The sequence below is a fragment of the Lucilia sericata genome, unplaced genomic scaffold (genome assembly GCF_015586225.1).
Source record: "Lucilia sericata isolate MDLA Ls3-8-SP2 unplaced genomic scaffold, ASM1558622v1 Contig000259F_arrow, whole genome shotgun sequence".
Classification (NCBI taxonomy): Eukaryota; Metazoa; Arthropoda; class Insecta; order Diptera; family Calliphoridae; genus Lucilia; species Lucilia sericata.
The window spans coordinates 222,072-242,311 of NW_023994284.1; the positions used below are offsets into that span (position 1 = coordinate 222,072).

The following is a 20,240-nucleotide window of genomic DNA, read 5'->3' on the forward strand; positions in this document are numbered from 1 at the left end:
GATGTCGACGAAAAAAAACATTTTAGGAACCGAAAAATAAAGTTATGAGGTTCGGTCCGCCAATATAACCCTCTTACAGAAAATCAGTCTATAGCTAATACATCATTCCAAAAGTTATCATTATGATAGAATTATAGTAGAATTAAAAAAAAAATACTTTAAATTATATATATTATTGATCCAAATCCACATTTAAGTCCCTAATCTGAAAATCACGGTGACGTTCTTATTAATCTAATGATCGGACCACTTCCGAAATTTGCTTTTTTACGACATATGATTTGTCGAATATAACTCTTACTTCTTACTTATTTTAATCATAAATTACCGCTAAAATAGGAATAGTCTGCCTTTAAAGTTGCGAGTTTTCATACATTCTAATAATGTTTTCAAAGTGAAACTTTTGGAATATTTTTCAATCTCTTTGTGATCCCATTAAATGATGTTGTTCTGGAAGAACTTTAACATCCATGTAAACATTTTGGGTAATAAATTGGGGGACTACCAATGAGGGGAGCGGAACCTCCCATATGAATTAAATACAAAAATTCGTTTATCTGGGAAACTAATATAACTAAATTCTTCAAATTTTGCACGAACAACTTTAATATTCATCTGAACATTTTGGAGAAAAAAGGGCGGACTTTCATCTGGGGGGCTTGGAGCTCCCATATGAATTAAATAGAAAATATCTGAGAAACTATTGGAGCTAGAATCTTCAAATTTTACTGAAGACCATTTAGAGAATAACGGGCGAACTTTCAATGGGGGGCTTGGCACTTCCCATATGAATTAAATACAAAATTTTTTATATCTGGAAACTATTAGATTATTCAAGTTTTTCATAGATTAAATTAAACGTGGAATCTCCCATATGTAACAAATTGTATATCTGGAAAACTATTGTAGTTAGAATCATCAAAATTGTTAAGTAGGTTTCTTATTTATATTGCTTTTAGGATAGCACAGCACACTGGGTATAGCTAGTAAATAAACAAATAAAATATCTTTGTTTTTACGTTATTGATCATTTTCTTAAGCAAAATTTTTTAGAAACTGATTTTCTGCAAGATGTTTTATATGGAAGATAGGATTAAATATCGGCAGATCCTAGTAAAACTTGGAGAAAGGATTTGTTTTAAATTTTTAAGAATTTTTTATTCATCCCTGCACAATTTCTCATACAACTTTTGAGTTTGCTCTGTTTTGTTGTTATAAACAATATATTTGCTTCCAAAATCCTACTTTCTGATCTCTCGGATTCCGTTTTTATTTAAAATCGTTGAAAAATTAAAAACTAAACGTAGTTGAAAACTTAGCCGGCTTACAGTCGATTTTAAGCCGCCGCCGACATATTTAGTGTCAATCGCCGTCGCCGTTAATATTTATTTGTCGGCGCAGGGCTCTGACAATAGGGGATTGTGAAGAATATGTAAACTTGTTTTTAAAAAGTTTCCTTGATCTCTAGATTAAGACTGTAGTCTGAAGAAGATACTAGACTATAGCCCAGACCATAGACCAGGATATATAAAAAACTCTAGACTAGACTACTGACCAAACTATAGAATAGAAAATGATTTAGACCGGACAATAGAATAAATTGTAGAATAGGTTACAGACAAAACTATAAGGTATAGTCCAGACTATAGACTAGGAAATAGTACAAACTATAGACAGGAATATAGTCCATACTATAGATCAGACTCCAGTTCAGACTATATATTAGATTAAAGGAGTATAGACAATATACTGGTCTATACATTAGATCGGCCTATAGACTAGCTTATAGATTGGAATATAGTACAGACTATAGACTAGACTATAGTCCAGACTTGACTATATTTCAGACAATATACTATGCTATGGATTTTAGACTACAGTTTAGACTTATTTGGTTTATTTTGTATAAAACTAGCCATTTCATGTTTAATCTTTATCTTTATTCTTATCAGTCTTTGTTATTTTAATAACCTTATCATTAGATACTTTAATATTGTTATTCTGCTTTTCCTCAGTCTTAATATTGCAAACTTCTGCCACAGATTCAGGATTCTCTAACCAAAATTTATATTCTGTCTTAACATTAAAATTTCTTTGATAACCACATAATTTACAAGCCATTTGCATTTGACAATCCTGATCTAAATGTTCCACATCTTTAGGCTTTCTTCTTTTCTTGCGCAGACTTTTAACATTCAAATCGCTGGTAATACCTGGCTTTTGTGCCAAAGAGCAGCGTTTGCATAAGTCACGTTTAACAGTGGGATCTCTGGAATTATTTTAAGAAATTATAGGTAAAGTTTTAATAATATTTCTTGAAAATAATACTACTTACATTCTTAGTACCGCCTTTTTGCCCACATTCTTACAAAGTTCCCCATAGTAGGAGGAGAGTGCATTATTTTTGCCAGCCATTAGCAGGGAAGCTTGATATAAGAAATTCATGCGACTAAAACATTCTTTTCCTTGAAAATGATGTTTTGTTTTAGTTTGAGACATTTTACTTTAAAATTAAATAGTTTTTATTAGTAAATTAAATGTTTTTTAAATATAAACAAAACAATTCACGTGTAAAAAGTTGTTTGTTTACTTTTATTTACTAATAACAAAAACAGAGCTGTTAATTAACAGCTGTTGAGTAGAACAGTTTTTTATTTTTCTACTTAACTGTTATAAAGTAAACTATTATATATGTGAACTAAACACAGCTTGTATAAAGGAAAATTGTAAGTGTTGTTATTTAAGCGAGTTTGTTGGTTAATAAACAGAATTTGTTTAATAAAACAATAGCATTTATTATTAAAAATAAATATTTGAAGCAGCAAATAGCTTTCAACAAATAAACCAAAACAATTTTTCAAAATAAAAAACAATTTATAGATAAAAATTTCGACAAATTTTAAAAACTTTTCAAAAAACGCTAGAAGATTTTTTAGAATAATAGTCTGCAATTTAGCGTTTTTTTTTGTCCTAACATATTACCCACATTGTAACAACTGTGTTGTGAAAAAATTAGCTAATTTTTGTGAAAAAATTGTGAAGAAAAAATTTTCATGTGAATTATTATCAAAAAATTGCAAAAATCTTAAATAAATTTATGCTTAACAAAGCATTAAATAGTTTTTAATTAATATCTACAATAATAAATTATAAAATATGCCATTTAATGCCAGGCATACTTACAATACACGCCATGACCATAACACGACCCATGGAAATACTGGAGGTATAGGCAGCAGCAGTCTCAATACCGCAAACGCTGCTAGCAACAGCTCTAATACAGTTAATGGCATTTTACGTAAAGTGAATGGCTCTATGTCCGGTTTATCTGCTTCATCATCTTCGTTGTCGAGTACATCCAATGCCAACGAAGTGCGTCATGTTGATTTATTGGTATTTGGTTATGCCTGCAAAGTATTTCGCGATGATGCCAAAGCCCGTGATATTGATCAGGGCAAACATTTAATACCCTGGATGGGCGATAATAATCTAAAAATTGACAGGTTAATATTTGTTTATTAAATATTCATAAATAAGTTTTTTTTTTTTGATAAAATTAAAAATGTCTTAACAAAATATGCGTTGATTAAACGCATTTAATACTTTTTTGTATAGAATAAGTTTTCTTAATGCATTTATTATTTTGTTATACCTTACACCATTATGGGTTTGTGCTGATGTTTGAAACGTTCAAAATTGAATCCGTTATACTGGTCGAGTGCCCGGTACCCATAAATCAGACTGGAAAATTCTCAAAATATAAGATCCCCTTTAGAAAATAACATTGACCTTTGAATTTCGACTCAATCTACCCTCCAGATATGACTTCCATGAATGATTCAACATAAACTGGTGTAGGGTATCATGTGGTCGGGTATGCCCGATTATTTTTTATTAAGTTATTTCTAGTCATTTATTTTATATTTAATAATTTTTAATAATTTACAGCATAAATTGAATATTTAAGATATGAATCTAAAAAGGGTTAATTTTTTATTTAAAAATATTCTCGAAATTATGTATGTATGTAGGTTGTATGGAACATAAATGCTGTTTTAAACCCGATTTTTATATAAGTTTTTTTTTAAAGAAAAAATTATAATTAAGAACAACATATCTACAACAAGATAACCGCTCAGCTCCTAAGGGCCTAAAAAACAGCGGAATCATTGTGAATGAACGGACTTAAATATTCTATTAGCCGTTGATCTCTAAAAGCTTTTGGATGTACAATTTGATATGCACAATTTGACAGCTAAAATCAATTTAAATGTCTGAAAAATGCAGGGTCCCTAGCCTAGTCTGTCAATAGTCATTAACTAGTCTATAGATTATAGGATTATAGCCTTGAATGGAATATAGCCTAGTAAGTAAACTGGAACTGAACTAGAACTGAACTAGAACTGAACTAGAACTGAACTAGAACTGAACTAGAACTGAACTAGAACTGAACTAGAACTGAACTAGAACTGAACTAGAACTGAACTAGAACGAACTAGAACTGAACTAGAACTGAACTAGAACTGAACTAGAACTGAACTAGAACTGAACTAGAACTGAACTAGAACTGAACTAGAACTGAACTAGAACTGAACTAGAACTGAACTAGAACTGAACTAGAACTGAACTAGAACTGAACTAGAACTGAACTAGAACTGAACTAGAACTGAACTAGAACTGAACTAGAACTGAACTAGAACTGAACTAGAACTGAACTAGAACTGAACTGAACTAGAACTGAACTAGAACTGAACTAGAACTGAACTAGAACTGAACTAGAACTGAACTAGAACTGAACTAGAACTGAACTAGAACTGAACTAGAACTGAACTAGAACTGAACTAGAACTGAACTAGAACTGAACTAGAACTGAACTAGAACTGAACTAGAACTGAACTAGAACTGAACTAGAACTGAACTAGAACTGAACTAGAACTGAACTAGAACTGAACTAGAACTGAACTAGAACTGAACTAGAACTGAACTAGAACTGAACTAGAACTGAACTAGAACTGAACTAGAACTGAACTAGAACTGAACTAGAACTGAACTAGAACTGAACTAGAACTGAACTAGAACTGAACTAGAACTGAACTAGAACTGACTAGAACTGAACTAGAACTGAACTAGAACTGAACTAGAACTGAACTAGAACTGAACTGAACTAGAACTGAACTAGAACTGAACTAGAACTGAACTAGAAGTGAACTAGAAACTGAACTAGAACTGAACTAGAACTGAACTAGAACTGAACTAGAACTGAACTAGAACTGAACTAGAACTGAACTAGAACTGAACTAGAACTGAACTAGAACTGAACTAGAACTGAACTAGAACTGAACTAGAACTGAACTAGAAATGAACTAGAACTAAACTATAACTGCATAGTCTGGTTGGACTTTTAATTTTTAGCACTTTTATTGAAAGTCCAATTTTATTACGAGTTTGACTAATTTGCTTTTAAGATTAAAAAACCTTTCTTGCAAAGTATAAATGTTTCGCAAAGCATAAAGAATTTAGATTTAGAATTAGTCCTAAAGGAAAACACCAAATGCTCCTTCAACAAGATGTCCACTAATCAGCCCTAAAGGATAAACTCAATTCTAGAATAAAATATTTTACTTGACAATGCTGTAAAATGTACAAATATTTTTGGTTTTAAAAGTTAAATTTATATTTTGGATATACACGTATGAACCGATTTTTTTAAAAGATAAAACTAATGAAACGTAAAATGGTATGTATGTATTATTAATTAAAATGATTTAAAACAAAATAAAATCCCAAAAGTTTAGGTTGTTATTTAAAAGAAAAAAATCCATTTAAAGATAAAAACATGTAAATAGTTTTATTTCTGTTTTCTTTTTGTTAATAATTTCTTTAGTTGCGCTCTTGTTTTGAATATGATTTTAATTTTATTTTGTCAACTATTATTTCTTCTTTCCATACGTGTTAAACAAACGAATGCCCTTCACTTAACAAAATAAAATAAAACTGAAACAAAATTTAAAAAAAATCAATTTTGAAAAACTGCCCACAACATCATGTATCCAAAAAACTATGTATTCGTTTGCGCTCAAATATCAGATATGATGTGCGTGGTGCTTTATATGATTTAACTCCCTATGAACCACCACCGGGAGGTTATGGCAACCGTTTAGATTATCTGACGGCTGAGGAACAAAGAGCCGAACAATTGTGCGAAGAAGAACGTTATTTATTTTTATACAACAATGAGGAAGATGTCATAACCAAACAGGGTAAGTTGGCTAAAATTTTACAATTGTTAATTGTTTAAAACATTTAAACAAAATTACTATGTCCTAAAATATTTTGTTGGGGAGCTTTACCACTAAAGCTCCCTTCATTTTTTGTAATATAAATATAATTTAGCTTTTAAATAAAAGTGATAAAGTAAAAATTAAACATTCCTTAATAAAAACTATAAATAAAATGCCTACACGTAAGTAAACTATACTCCACGAAAGGATTTTAGCCATTTAACTACATTAAAAAGCTTGTTAGTTATGAAAGCTTTTTAAATAAGCTTTAGGCTTAAGTTGACAGTTTAAGGATGTGAAAATTACGTTCCGCCACAGGTAAATACCAAAATATTTTCATATAAATGCTAATATTTATTTACAGATTTTACAAAAACTAAAAGCTGCAATTCCCTGAGAAATATATCCGTCAGTGTATACTTGTTATTGTAAATTAAAGATGTCCTTCTACTGCAACAGCTTTAAAATTCGTTTATTTAAAAAAGAAACAACATTTTTATTACTCTAAAAATTATAAGCTTTTATTATAACATAAATTTTTTAGATTTTTTTCTTGCCGACAACAATTTCTGTTGTGATTTTTTATATCATGTTTCATTGCTGGAAAACTTATTCTGGTTTCTTTTTATCTTTCTTCTAATACTTTTTTTGGGTTTATTTTGGCTTTGGTGCATTTATTGATGTGATTAGAGGAGGAATTGAAACGTCTGCAACAGGAAACCAATGGCTGTAGTTATAGTCAAGTTGGCTTTTCATACGATCAATCACAACAAATTGGTCCCAATCGCGAAGAGTTTTCCAATTCACCATCATGTGAAGAAGCTGAACAAGCATTTCAATTACCCTACAATTTTCAAGTGCCAGAGGGAATGCAATTGGTGAGTAGACTATTTAATGGATACGTTCTCTTCAGTCATTGTCCTGATCTAGTTCTGTTCTAGTTCTGTTCTAGTTCTGTTCTAGTTCTGTTCTAGTTCTGTTCTAGTTCTGTTCTAGTTCTGTTCTAGTTCTGTTCTAGTTCTGTTCTAGTTCTGTTCTAGTTCTGTTCTAGTTCTGTTCTAGTTCTGTTCTAGTTCTGTTCTAGTTCTGTTCTAGTTCTGTTCTAGTTCTGTTCTAGTTCTGTTCTAGTTCTGTTCTAGTTCTGTTCTAGTTCTGTTCTAGTTCTGTTCTAGTTCTGTTCTAGTTCTGTTCTAGTTCTGTTCTAGTTCTGTTCTAGTTCTGTTCTAGTTCTGTTCTAGTTCTGTTCTAGTTCTGTTCTAGTTCTGTTCTAGTTCTGTTCTAGTTCTGTTCTAGTTCTGTTCTAGTTCTGTTCTAGTTCTGTTCTAGTTCTGTTCTAGTTCTGTTCTAGTTCTGTTCTAGTTCTGTTCTAGTTCTGTTCTAGTTCTGTTCTAGTTCTGTTTCTAGTTCTGTTCTAGTTCTGTTTCTAGTTCTGTTTCTAGTTCTGTTCTAGTTCTGTTCTAGTTCTGTTCTAGTTCTGTTCTAGTTCTGTTCTAGTTCTGTTCTAGTTCTGTTCTAGTTTCTGTTCTAGTTCTGTTCTAGTTCTGTTCTAGTTCTGTTCTAGTTCTGTTCTAGTTCTGTTCTAGTTCTGTTCTAGTTCTGTTCTAGTTCTGTTCTAGTTCTGTCTAGTTCTGTTCTAGTTCTGTGCTAGTTCTGTTCTAGTTCTGTTCTAGTTCTGTTCTAGTTCTGTTCTAGTTCTGTGTCTAGTTCTGTTCTAGTTCTGTTCTAGTTCTGTTCTAGTTCTGTTCTAGTTCCTGTTCTAGTTCTGTTCTAGTTCTGTTCTAGTTCTGTCTAGTTCTGTTCTAGTTCTGTTCTAGTTCTGTTCTAGTTTCTGTTCTAGTTCTGTTCTAGTTCTGTTCTAGTTCTGTTCTAGATTCTGTTCCTAGTCTGTTCTAGTTCTGTTCTAGTTTCTGTTCTATTCTGTTTCTAGTTCTGTTCTAGTTCTGTTCTAGTTCTGTTCTAGTTTTGTTCTAGTTCTGTTCTAGTTCTGTTCTAGTTCTGTTCTAGTTCTGTTCTAGTTCTGTTCTAGTTCTGTTCTAGTTCTGTTCTAGTTCTGTTCTAGTTCTGTTCTAGTTCTGTTCTAGTTCTGTTCTAGTTCTGTTCCAGTTCTTTTCTAGTTCTGTTCTAGTTCCATTCTAGTTCCATTCTAGTTCCATTCTAGTTCCATTCTAGTTCTGTTCTAGTTCTGTTCTAGTTCTGTTCTAGTTCTGTTCTAGTTCTGTTCTAGTTCTGTTCTAGTTCTGTTCTAGTTCTGTTCTAGTTCTGTTCTAGTTCTGTTCTAGTTCTGTTCTAGTTCTGTTCTAGTTCTGTTCTAGTTCTGTTCTAGTTCTGTTCTAGTTCTGTTCTAGTTCTGTTCTAGTTCTGTTCTAGTTCTGTTCTAGTTCTGTTCTAGTTCTGTTCTAGTTCTGTTCTAGTTCTGTTCTAGTTCTGTTCTAGTTCTGTTCTAGTTCTGTTCTAGTTCCGTTCTAGTTCTGTTCTAGTTCTGTTCTAGTTTTGTTCTTTTCTAGTTCTGTTCTAGTTTTGTTCTTTTCTAGTTCTGTTCTAGTTCTGTTCTAGTTCTGTTCTAGTTTTGTTCTAGTTCTGTTCTAGTTCTGTTCTAGTTCTGTTCTAGTTCTGTTCTAGTTCTGTTCTAGTTCTGTTCTAGTTCTGTTCTAGTTCTGTTCTAGTTCTGTTCTAGTTCTGTTCTAGTTCTGTTCTAGTTCTGTTCTAGTTCTGTTCTAGTTCTGTTCTAGTTCTGTTCTAGTTCTGTTCTAGTTCTGTTCTAGTTCTGTTCTAGTTCTGTTCTAGTTCTGTTCTAGTTCTGTTCTAGTTCTGTTCTAGTTCTGTTCTAGTTCTGTTCTAGTTCGTTCTAGTTCTGTTCTAGTTCTGTTCTAGTTCTGTTCTAGTTCTGTTCTAGTTCTGTTCTAGTTCTGTTCTAGTTCTGTTCTAGTTCTGTTCTAGTTCTGTTCTAGTTCTGTTCTAGTTCTGTTCTAGTTCTGTTCTAGTTCTGTTCTAGTTCTGTTCTAGTTCTGTTCTAGTTCTATTCTAGTTCTGTTCTAGATCTGTTCTAGTTCTGTTCTAGTTCTGTTCTAGTTCTGTTCTAGTTCTCTTCTAGTTCCCCTCTAGTTCTGTTCTATAGTTAATATTTCAAACATGTTTCTCGAAAATAATACATTTTTCGTATAATTCTTTAAACCGTTGCAGCCTGAAACAATGAAACAACATGCTATAATCGAGAAAACCGCTCGTTTTATAGCCTCTCAAGGTGTACAAATGGAAATTCTATTAAAAGCCAAACAATCGAATAATGTACAATTTGAATTTTTATCCCGAAACTCCATACTAAATCCCTACTATAAATATGTGGTAAGTTCCATAAAAGATGGCACCTATCCCCAGCACACCGAAGCCAAAGAAAAAGACCCCAAAGAAAGTGGTGACAATGCCAATAGTAATACACTGGGCTCTGGGACAGAAAATGTGGTGTTAAAAACCTGTTGTAACAGTACCCACCATTAAATACAAACCCTCAGCGGATTGTGCTTATACACAGTTGATAAGTAAAATTAAGGGTGTACCACTTTCCGAACTGCACGATGAAAGTTCTAGACAAAGTTTGAACTCACAGCAGGAAAGTGCAAATAATTCCCCTTCCTTAACACCAGTGTTGTTACAATATAATGGTGCCACTTTTGTGACGGAACAAGATGAAAATTCCAACTCTAATACGGGGCAAACAAAAACAACTACTGATACATTAAATGATTCACAGCCAAAAGTGGAGATTTTAAAAAATTCCAGTGCATTGGCTTTGGCACAAAATTACTCTTCCGATTCGGAAACAGAGGAAGAAGAGGCTGATGAAGCCGAGGGAGAGAAAACACCACCGAAATTAGAATTTCCATTACCACCGGAAAGTTTACAAAATATTATCGATAAAACTGCAGTGTATGTCATAAAGAATGGACGACAATTTGAGGAAACGTTGCGCAGTAAATCTGTAGAACGTTTTACTTTCTTGCTGCCTGATAATGAATTTTATCCTTATTATATGTATAAAATAACGGGAGACCCTAATGCCGCTTCTAAAGAACAAAAGAAAACGTAAAGCTAAAGAAGTAGCAGAGGCGCTTTTAAGTAAAAAAGGTTTAAGTGGTGATAAATCGACAGCAACAAGTAGGTTTAAAAGTATAGTAATTACAAAGTAAACAAAAACTAAATCTTTGTTATTGTTTTACCTCTAGACCCTGTATCGTTTTCCATAAAAAATAAAGATGAAACTGCAACAAATGTTTCCCTGCAACAGCCCGCTTTACCTCAAGAACACAGCGATGATGAGGATAAACCAAAAACAAATGCATCAGCTAACAGTTCCCAACGTCATGTACCCGAACATGTACAAAAAGCCATACAATTGGTTGAATCCCAGCTAATGGCTAGAAATGCTCAGTTGGCGGCCACCTTAGCTTTAAGACAAACAACGCCTCTTGCCAATAGTGGTGGAAGTAGTGGTAATAGTAACTTAAAATCCTTATCCACACGCTATGATGCCGAGAAATTAACAACAAAATTACCAACCAGTTCTGTGACAAAATTATCTACCAGTTCTGTAGCTATAAACACCAGCAGCACTTCAAACACTTCCAAAGCAGAAGCGGAACGAAATGCTTTATTTGAACAGCAGCAACAGCAACGTCATAAGGAATTAAAGAAAGGTGAGAATGTATGTGTGAGTTGAGATCTAGTTCAGCTCTAGTTCAGTTCTAGTACAGTTCTAGTTCAGTTGTAGTTCAGTTGTAGTTCAGTTGTAGTTCTGTTCTAGTTCTGTTCTAGTTCTGTTCTAGTTCTGTTCTAGTTCTGTTCTAGTTCTGTTCTAGTTCTGTTTTAGTTCTGTTCTAGTTCTGTTCTAGTTCAGTTCTAGTTCTAGTTCTGTTCTGTTCTAGTTCTGTTCTGTTCTGTTCTGTTCTGTTCTGTTCTGTTCTGTTCTGTTCTGTTTGTTCTGTTCTAGTTCTGTTCTGTTCTAGTTCTGTTCTAGTTCTAGTTCTGTTCTAGTTCTGTTCTAGTTCTGTTCTAGTTCTGTTCTAGTTCTGTTCTAGTTCTGTTCTAGTTCTGTTCTAGTTCTGTTCTAGTTCTGTTCTAGTTCTGTTCTAGTTCTGTTCTAGTTCTGTTCTAGTTCTGTTCTAGTTCTGTTCTAGTTCTGTTCTAGTTCTGTTCTAGTTCTGTTCTAGTTCTGTTCTAGTTCTGTTCTAGTTCTGTTCTAGTTCTGTTCTAGTTCTGTTCTAGTTCTGTTCTAGTTCTGTTCTAGTTCTGTTCTAGTTCTGTTCTAGTTCTGTTCTAGTTCTGTTCTAGTTCTGTTCTAGTTCTGTTCTAGTCCTGTCCTAGTTCTGTTCTAGTTCTGTTCTAGTTCTGTTCCAGATCTGTTCTAGTTCTGTTCTAGTTCTAGTTCTGTTCTAGTTCTGTTCTAGTTCTGTTCTAGTTCTGTTCTAGTTCTGTTCTAGTTCTGTTCTAGTTCTGTTCTAGTTTCTGTTCTAGTTATGTTCTAGTTATGTTCTAGTTATGTTCTAGTTCTGTTCTAGTTTCTGTTCTAGTTCTGTTCTAGTTCTGTTCTAGTTCTGTTTCTAGGTTCCTGTTCTAGTTCTGTTCTAGTTCTGTTCTAGTTCTGTTCTAGTTCTGTTCTAGTTCTGTTCTAGTTCTGTTTCTAGTTGCTGTTCTAGGTCCTGTTCTAGTTCTGGTTCTAGTTCTGTTCGAGTTCTGTTCGAGTTCTGTTCTAATTCTGTTCTAGTTCTGTTCTAGTTCTGTTCTAGTTCTGTGCTAGTTCTGTTCTTAGTTCTGTTCTAGTTCTGTTCTAGTTCTGTTCTAGTTCTGTTCTAGTTCTGTTCTATGTTCTGTTCTAGTCCTGTCCTAGTTCGTTTCTAGTTCTGTTCGTAGTTCGGTTCCAGATCTGTCTTCTGTTCGTTCGTTCTTTCTAGTTCTATTGTTCTAGTTCTGTTCTAGTTCTGTGTCTAGTTCTGTTCTAGTTCTGTTCTAGTTCTGTTCTAGTTCTGTGCTAGTTCTGTTCTAGTTTCTAGTTTCTAGTTCTGTTCTAGTAGTATGTTCTAGTTAGGTTATGTTCTAGTTTCTGTTCTAGTTCTGTTCTAGTTCTGTTCTAGTTCTGTTTCTAGTTCTGTTCTAGTTCTGTTCTAGTTCTGTTCTAGTTCTGTTCTAGTTCTGTTCTAGTTCTGTTCTAGTTCTGTTCTAGTTTCTGTTCTAGTTCTGTTCTAGTTCTGTTCTAGTTCTGTTCTAGTTCTGTTCTAGTTCTGTTCTAGTTCTGTTCTAGTTCTGTTCTAGTTCTGTTCTAGTTCTGTTCTAGTTCTGTTCTAGTTCTGTTCTAGTTCTGTTCTAGTTCTGTTCTAGTTTCTGTTCTAGTTCTGTTCTAGTTCTGTTCTAGTTCTGTTCTAGTTCTGTTCTAGTCCTGTCCTAGTTCTGTTCTAGTTCTGTTCTAGTTCTGTTCCAGATCTGTTCTTGTTTCTGTTCTTGTTCTGTTCTAGTTTCTGTTCTAGTTCTGTTCTAGTTCTGTTCTAGTTCTGTTCTAGTTGCTGTTCTAGTTCTGTTCTAGTTCTGTTCTAGTTTTTCTAAGTTCTGTTCTAGTTCCTGTTCTAGTTATGTTGCTAGTTATGTTCTAGTTATGTTCTAGTTCTGTTCTAGTTCTGTTCTAGTTCTGTTCTAGTTCTGTTCTAGTTCTGTTCTAGTGTCTGTTCTAGGTTCTGTTCAAGTTCTGTTCTAGTTCTGTTCCTAGTTCTGTTTTAGTTCTGTCTAGTTCATGTTCTAGTTTCGTGTTCGAGTTCTGTTCTAGTTCTGTTCTAGTTCTGTCTAGTTCTGTTCTAGTTCTGGTTCTAGTTCTGTCTAGTTCTGTTCTTAGTTTGTTCTAAGTTCTGTTCTAAGTTCTGTTCTAGTTCTGTTTCTAGTGTCTGTTTCTAGTTCTGTTCTAGTTCTGTTCTAGTTCTGTTCTAAGTTCTGTTTCTAGTTCTGTTCTAGTTGTCTGTTCCTAGTTCTTCTAGTTCTGTTCTAGTTCTGTTCTAGTTCTGTTCTAGTTCTGTTCTAGTTCTGTTCTAGTTCTGTTCTAGTTCTGTTCTAGTTCTGTTCTAGTTCTGTTCTAGTTCTGTTCAAGTTCTGTTCAAGTTCTTCAAGTTCGGTTCTAGTTCTGTTCTAGTTCTGTTCTAGTTCTGTTCTAGTTCTGTTCTAGTTCTGTTCTAGTTCTGTTCTAGTTCTGTTCTAGTTCTGTTCTAGTTCTGTTCTAGTTCTGTTCTAGTTCTGTTCTAGTTCTGTTCTAGTTCTGTTCTAGTTCTGTTCTAGTTCTGTTCTAGTTCTGTTCTAGTTCTGTTCTAGTTCTGTTCTAGTTCTGTTCTAGTTCTGTTCTAGTTCTGTTCTAGTTCTGTTCTAGTTCTGTTCTAGTTCTGTTCTAGTTCTGTTCTTGTACTGCTCTGGTTCTGTTCTATGAATGAATAGTTTTTATTTAATGTTTTATTGTTCCATTTTATAGCTGAAGAAAAAGTTAAAGATAAATTGGCCCAAATTGCTCGCGAAAAACTTGGCGGTTTAATATCGAAGGAAAAACAGTTGCAATTGGAGCGTAAACGTAAAGCCATGGCATTTTTAAATCAAATTAAAGGTAAGTGGGAAAAATTATATTTTTTACTTTTCTCTTCAACGTTAAAACAAGTCAATTAAGGGGTTTTATTGCAAAATGTCTTTGAAATTATATCAATTGCCAAATCCAAATAATTCTGTTTCCACAAATTTAAAGTTTAAAATATTTCTGTTGTAAATGAAGTCGTCTTCATAAGATGAAATTCTTATCTATGACTCACATCTCCTCTAAAAAGTTGGATAAACTTTTTACAAACAATTATTAAATATAAAAATTTTATTATTTTATCGATATCTTTGCTTTACCAAAAAAAAATCAATTAAAATTACAAATCTAGTTCAAGTTCAGTTCAAGTTCAGTTATAGAACAATTGTAGTTCGGTTCTTGTTCAGTATCATTCCAGCTGTAGTTTAATAATATAAAATTTCCTACTCCTTTCACTTCTTAATCTATTCAGGTGTTTCAAAGACTGACAACGATTCCGAAGCAGATGCTGTCAAGAAAACCAAATTATCAAATAACGAAGATGAGGGTAATAATAGTGATGATTCAGATGCGTCAGTACACTCCATACCCATTACATCGTATGGACCGAATAGCGATGATGAAGTAGAAGAAAAACTTGAAAATAAAATAATAACTCCGACACCTCCGTCACCGCCGCTTATACCAATAAAATCAAAAGATTTAACACTTCATAAAACCCCCACCGTTAATGTGTCCGATGATGATGAAGTGGAATTAATAAGTGAAATTAAACCTAGAGAAATATATAGTAAAAGACGCTCTAGATCAAGATCCAAAGACATTTTAATAACATCTACACATAGTCGCCGGCATTATAGAAAACGCACACCATCCACAGAGTCTTTGTTGTCCTCGAATGATGACGACGAGGAGGAGGAAGATCGGGAAGATGATGGTAGATCTCATAGATCGAAATCAAAATCACATAAATCGAAAAAATCCAAATCGAAAAAATCCTCCAAAAGTAAAAAGAAATCGAAAAAACGTTCTCGTTCCAAATCACGCACACGTTCGCGCTCTCGTTCACGTAGTCATCATCACAGCCATTATCACAGTGAGCGTTATCGTCAAAGAAGTAGATCACGTAGTTATAATAATCATGAAGAATATTACAAACCAAGCCACAGTGAAAGAGAAAGAGATAGGGATAGAGAACAACGCAAAAGATCATCGCACACTCCCAGTCGCAGCCATTACAGCAGTAGCAGTAGTCGTTCCCATAAAGATAAAAGTCGTTCACATAGATATGATTAAATCTTACAACTTCGTTTTACTTTTGAATAACTTTTTACCTTAAAAAAATAGTACTTCCGTTACACCCCCTCTCCCATATCAGTAAGTACTTCCGGGGCTACATATTTGTACTATAGAGTTTTCTTTTTATATAAATATTTACCATACTGCATACACACGTTATATAGAAAGTTTTTAATCTTTAAGTATTTAGTGTTTAAAGATAATAAATATACGTAAAATGTTGTTTACATTGTTTTAGGTAGTTACATAAAATGTGTAAATAAAAATTAAATTATAAATAAAATAAAAAAATGTTTGTTATTATTTTTTATGTGTTTTTGTATTTGTATATTAAATCACAGGTTTCTTAATATACCACCAACTGTACATATAACTAAAATTATTACTAAATTTATATTAAATTCTATAATAAATTTTAAAATTCCAATTCGCCGGGAAGATATTTATCGATTAATGATTGATAGTAGGGCCATAAAGCTTCAATATCAGGTATCTTTTCACTTTTGGTGTATAAATCATAACGGCTGAAAGAAGGAGAAAAGTTATAAAAGAAAATTAATAACGGTAGTTTGTAAAAACAAAGGTTTAGTTCTGTTCAAGTTGTGCTCTAGTTGTGTTCTTGTTCTGTTCTAGTTATGTTCTAGTTCTGTTCTAGTTCTGTTCTAGTTCTGTTCTAGTTCTGTTCTAGTTCTGTTCTAGTTCTGTTCTACTTCTGTTCTAGTTCTGTTCTAGTTCTGTTCTAGTTCTGTTCTAGTTCTGTTCTAGTTCTGTTCTAGTTCTGTTCTAGTTCTGTTCTATTTCTGTTCTAGTTCTGTTCTAGTTCTGTTCTAGTTCTGTTCTAGTTCTGTTCTATTTCTGTTCTAGTTCTGTTCTAGTTCTGTTCTAGTTCTGTTCTAGTTCTGTTCTAGTTCTGTTCTAGTTCAGTTCTAGTTCTGTTCTAGTTCAGTTCTAGTTCTGTTCTAGTTCTGTTCTAGTTCTGTTCTAGTTCTGTTCTAGTTCTGTTCTAGTTCTGTTCTAGTTCTGTTCTAGTTCTGTTCTAGTTCTGTTCTAGTTCTGTTCTAGTTCTGTTCTAGTTCTGTTCTAGTTCTGTTCTAGTTCGGTTCTTGTTCTGTTCTAGTTCTGTTCTAGTTCTGTTCTAGTTCTGCTCTAGTTCTGTTCTAGTTCTGTTCTAGTTCTGTTCTAATTATGTTCCAGTTCTGTTCTAGTTCTGTTCTAGTTCTGTTCTAGTTCTGTTCTAGTTCTGTTCTAGTTCTGTTCTAGTTCTGTTCTAGTTCTGTTCTAGTTCTGTTCTAGTTCTGTTCTAGTTCAGTTCTAGTTCAGTTCTAGTTCAGTTCTAGTTCAAGTTCAGTTCTAGTTCAGTTCTAGTTCTAGTTCAGTTCTAGTTCAGTTCTAGTTCAGTTCTAGTTCAGTTCTAGTTCAGTTCTAGTTCAGTTCTAGTTCAGTTCTAGTTCAGTTCTAGTTCAGTTCTAGTTCAGTTCTAGTTCAGTTCTAGTTCAGTTCTAGTTCAGTTCTAGTTCAGTTCTAGTTCAGTTCTAGTTCAGTTCTAGTTCAGTTCTAGTTCAGTTCTAGTTCAGTTCTAGTTCAGTTCTAGTTCAGTTCTAGTTCAGTTCTAGTTCAGTTCTAGTTCAGTTCTAGTTCTAGTTCAGTTCTAGTTCAGTTCTAGTTCAGTTCTAGTTCAGTTCTAGTTCAGTTCTAGTTCAAGTTCTAGTTCTAGTTCAGTTCTAGTCAGTTCTAGTTCAGTTCTAGTTCGTTCTAGTTCAGTTCTAGTTCAGTTCTAGTTCAGTTCTAGTTCAGTTCTAGTTCAGTTCTAGTTTCAAGTCAGTTCTAGTTCAGTTCTAGTTCAGTTCTAGTGCAGTTCTAGTTTCAGTTCTAGTTCAGTTCTAGTTCAGTTCTAGTTCGTAGTTCTAGTTCAGTTCTAGTTCAGTTCTAGTTCAGTTTCTAGTTCAGTTCTAGTTCAGTTCTAGTTCAGTTCTAGTTCAGTTCTAGTTCAGTTCTAGTTCAGTCAGTTCTAGTTCAGTTCTAGTTCAGTTCTAGTTCAGTTCTAGTTCAGTTCTTTCTAGTTCAGTTCTAGTTCAGTTCTAGTTCAGTTCAGTTCTAGTTCTAGTTTCAGTTCTAGTTCAGTTCTAGTTCAGTTCTAGTTCAGTTCTAGTTCAGTTCTAGTTCAGTTCTAGTTCAGTTCTAGTTCAGTTCTAGTTTCAGTTCTAGTTCAGTTCTAGTTCAGTTCCTAGTTCAGTTCTAGTTCAGTTCTAGTTCAGTTCTAGTTCAGTTCTAGTTCAGTTCTAGTTCAGTTCTAGTTCAGTTCTAGTTCAGTTCTAGTTCAGTTCTAGTTCAGTTCTAGTTCAGTTCTAGTTCAGTTCTAGTTCAGTTCTAGTTCAGTTCTAGTTCAGTTCTAGTTCAGTTCTAGTTCAGTTCTAGTTCAGTTCTAGTTCAGTTCTAGTTCAGTTCTAGTTCAGTTCTAGTTCAGTTCCAGTTCAGTTCTAGTTCTGTTCTAGTTCAGTTCTAGTTCAGTTCTAGTTCAGTTCTAGTTCAGTTCTAGTTCAGTTCTAGTTCAGTTCTAGTTCAGTTCTAGTTTTGTTCAAGTTCTGTTCTAGTTCTGTTCTAGTTCTGTTCTAGTTCTGTTCTAGTTCTGTTCTAGTTCTGTTTTAGTTCTGTTCTAGTTCTGTTATAGTTCTGTTCTAGTTCTGTTCTAGTTCTGTTCTAGTTCTGTTCTAATACAGTTCTGGTTCAGTTCTAGCTGAGTTCTAGTTCTGTTCTAGTTCTGTTTTAGTTCTGTTTTAGTTCTGTTTTAGTTCTGTTTTAGTTCTGTTCTAATTCTGTTTTAGATCTAATCTAGTTCAGTTCTAATTCGGTTCTTTTACAGTTCTAGGTCAGTTTTAGTTCAGTTCTAGTTCAGTTCTTGTTCAGTTCTAGTTCAGCTGTAGTGCATTTCTAGTTTGGTTCTAGTTTAGTTCAAGTTCTTGTACCGTTTAAGTTCTATTTTCTAAATTTAGATTCCGGACAATAATTTCTCCTATAATACTTACTTAAATATCAGCACCCATTTCTTAGTCTCCTCATCTTCTGGTTTAGCCAAATGCTGATAATCACCACCGTTGTGCCAGGGGTAGAACGAATGGAAACGAATAATTTTGCAGGCAATGTCGGGTAATTTTGTTTTATTATGTTTCAAAACTTGATACATGTATTCATCATGACCCCAAGACATTAAAAGATTATCAACGCCACAATTAGGTTCATACATGCCATACTTTGTATTATATTGGGGATTATTACCATCTGGATTACCCTCAAAACTATCCTTACGATAGACAATACTATCACCCCAAGCACAACCTACGGGGAAAGTGTCACCCACTACACACCATTGAGGTTCATCATAGAAAGCCATAATTTTGCCTAAATCATGAATTAAGGCGGTCAAATGTAACCAATCGAGTTCGGGAAATTCTTCACGTGCCCGTTCAGCTGCTTGGAAAGCATGAACAATATTGGGTAAATCAATATCGGGATCAGATTCATCAATTAAATCGTTAAGTTTCTCTAGAGCTTCACGTACAGTGGCTTTCATGGTATTATATTGCAACCATCTCTGACGACGTCCTTGAACAAAATCCACGGTTTGATTTAAGTGCATAAGGCGGTAAGTTTGACGTACACGTTCCTTGAGAGGATCTGTTTCATCTACACTATAATCACGGAATTTCGATAAACTTTTATCGGCGAAAGTGGGTTCTGGCCGCAATAATTCCGAAGGATCAATAAAATCGATTTGGTGCTAGGATATAGTAAATATTTTTTATTAATTTTTTTTGCTATTTTCTTTTAAACTTAAAACACTTGAGCGTTTTATTTACCTCTTGTAATAAACGCATTTTAATTTAATTTTTTCTTTTAATATTTTATCTTTTTTTACTATATTTTAATTAAATTTATTTTAATTGCACCGCTGTTAAACGTTACACTTCAAATTCACTTTTGAAATAGTCACGACGGAAATGCGGCTTATTTATAGCGCAATCTTTAAATTGAAGAGCGCAAAAATCGTCACCCATCTTCGTAATTCAGTATTTGATTGCCGTTATACGAAATAAATTAATATAAAAAAACAATAACAAAACAAACATCATTGAATAACGGTTCCCTAATCATTAAAACGCAGAACCACCACGATAATTAATCAAAATATGTACTATACTAAGTACATAACAAAATACACTGAGAATATTTAAAGAGAACCATTCTTACAAAGGATCGAACCAAATTTATAGACTATATCTGTATAATTTAGAACAGAACTAGAACATAACTAGAACAGAACTAGAACAGAACTTGAACAGAACTAGAACAGAACTAGAACAGAACTAGAACAGAACTAGAACAGAACTAGAACAGAACTAGAACAGAACTAGAACAGAACTAGAACAGAACTAGAGCAGAACTAGAACAGAACTAGAACAGAACTATAACAGAACTATAACAGAACTAGAACAGAACTAGAACAGAACTTGAACAGAACTAGAACAGAATTAGAACAGAACTAGAACAGAACTAGAACAGAACTAGAACAGAACTTGAACAGAACTTGAACAGAACTAGAACAGAACCAGAACAGAACTAGAACAGAACTAGAACAGAACTAGAACAGAACTAGAACAGAACTAGAACAGAACTAGAACAGAACTAGAACAGAACTAGAACAGAACTAGAACAGAACTAGAACAGAACTAGAACAGAACTAGAACAGAACTACAACAAAACTACAACAGAACTACAACAGAACTACAACAGAAATAGAACAGAATTAGAACAGAACTAGAACAGAACTACAACAGAACTACAACAGAACTACAACAGAACTACAACAGAACTAGAACAGAACTAGAACAGAACTAGAACAGAACTAGAACAGAACTAGAACAGAACTAGAACAGAACTAGAACAGAACTAGAACAGAACTAGAACAGAACTAGAACAGAACTAGAACAGAACTAGAACAGAACTAGAACAGAACTAGAACAGAACTAGAACAGAACTAGAACAGAACTAGAACAGAACTAGAACAGAACTAGAAC

General features: G+C 33.5%; 3 protein-coding genes across 3 annotated transcripts; 1 reads left to right on the forward strand and 2 right to left on the reverse strand.

The window, feature by feature from the left end:
- Positions 1-1,918: 1,918 nt before the first annotated feature.
- Positions 1,919-2,584, reverse strand: LOC119602866 (ribonuclease P protein subunit rpr2). The gene is made up of 2 exons (XM_037954640.1): positions 2,336-2,584; positions 1,919-2,269 (listed from the first exon to the last, which is right to left on the reverse strand). Exons 1-2 carry the CDS (start codon positions 2,497-2,499, stop codon positions 1,927-1,929), a joined length of 507 nt encoding a protein of 168 aa, XP_037810568.1. The 5' UTR covers positions 2,500-2,584; the 3' UTR covers positions 1,919-1,926.
- A 400-nt stretch (positions 2,585-2,984) lies between these two features.
- LOC119602854 (protein suppressor of white apricot) lies at positions 2,985-15,445 on the forward strand. Its single transcript, XM_037954628.1, is given in 9 exon segments — positions 2,985-3,503; positions 6,088-6,260; positions 6,972-7,159; positions 9,462-9,746; positions 9,748-10,356; positions 10,358-10,433; positions 10,502-10,972; positions 13,777-13,905; positions 14,342-15,445. Coding segments are annotated over 9 exon segments (3,102 nt in total). The 5' UTR covers positions 2,985-3,156; the 3' UTR covers positions 15,166-15,445.
- Positions 15,446-15,468: 23 nt separating this feature from the next.
- Positions 15,469-19,234, reverse strand: LOC119602855 (inositol oxygenase). Its single transcript, XM_037954629.1, has 3 exons — positions 19,023-19,234; positions 18,192-18,943; positions 15,469-15,692 (listed from the first exon to the last, which is right to left on the reverse strand). Exons 1-3 carry the CDS (start codon positions 19,038-19,040, stop codon positions 15,584-15,586), a joined length of 879 nt encoding a protein of 292 aa, XP_037810557.1. The 5' UTR covers positions 19,041-19,234; the 3' UTR covers positions 15,469-15,583.
- Between the last annotated feature and the right edge of the window lie 1,006 nt (positions 19,235-20,240).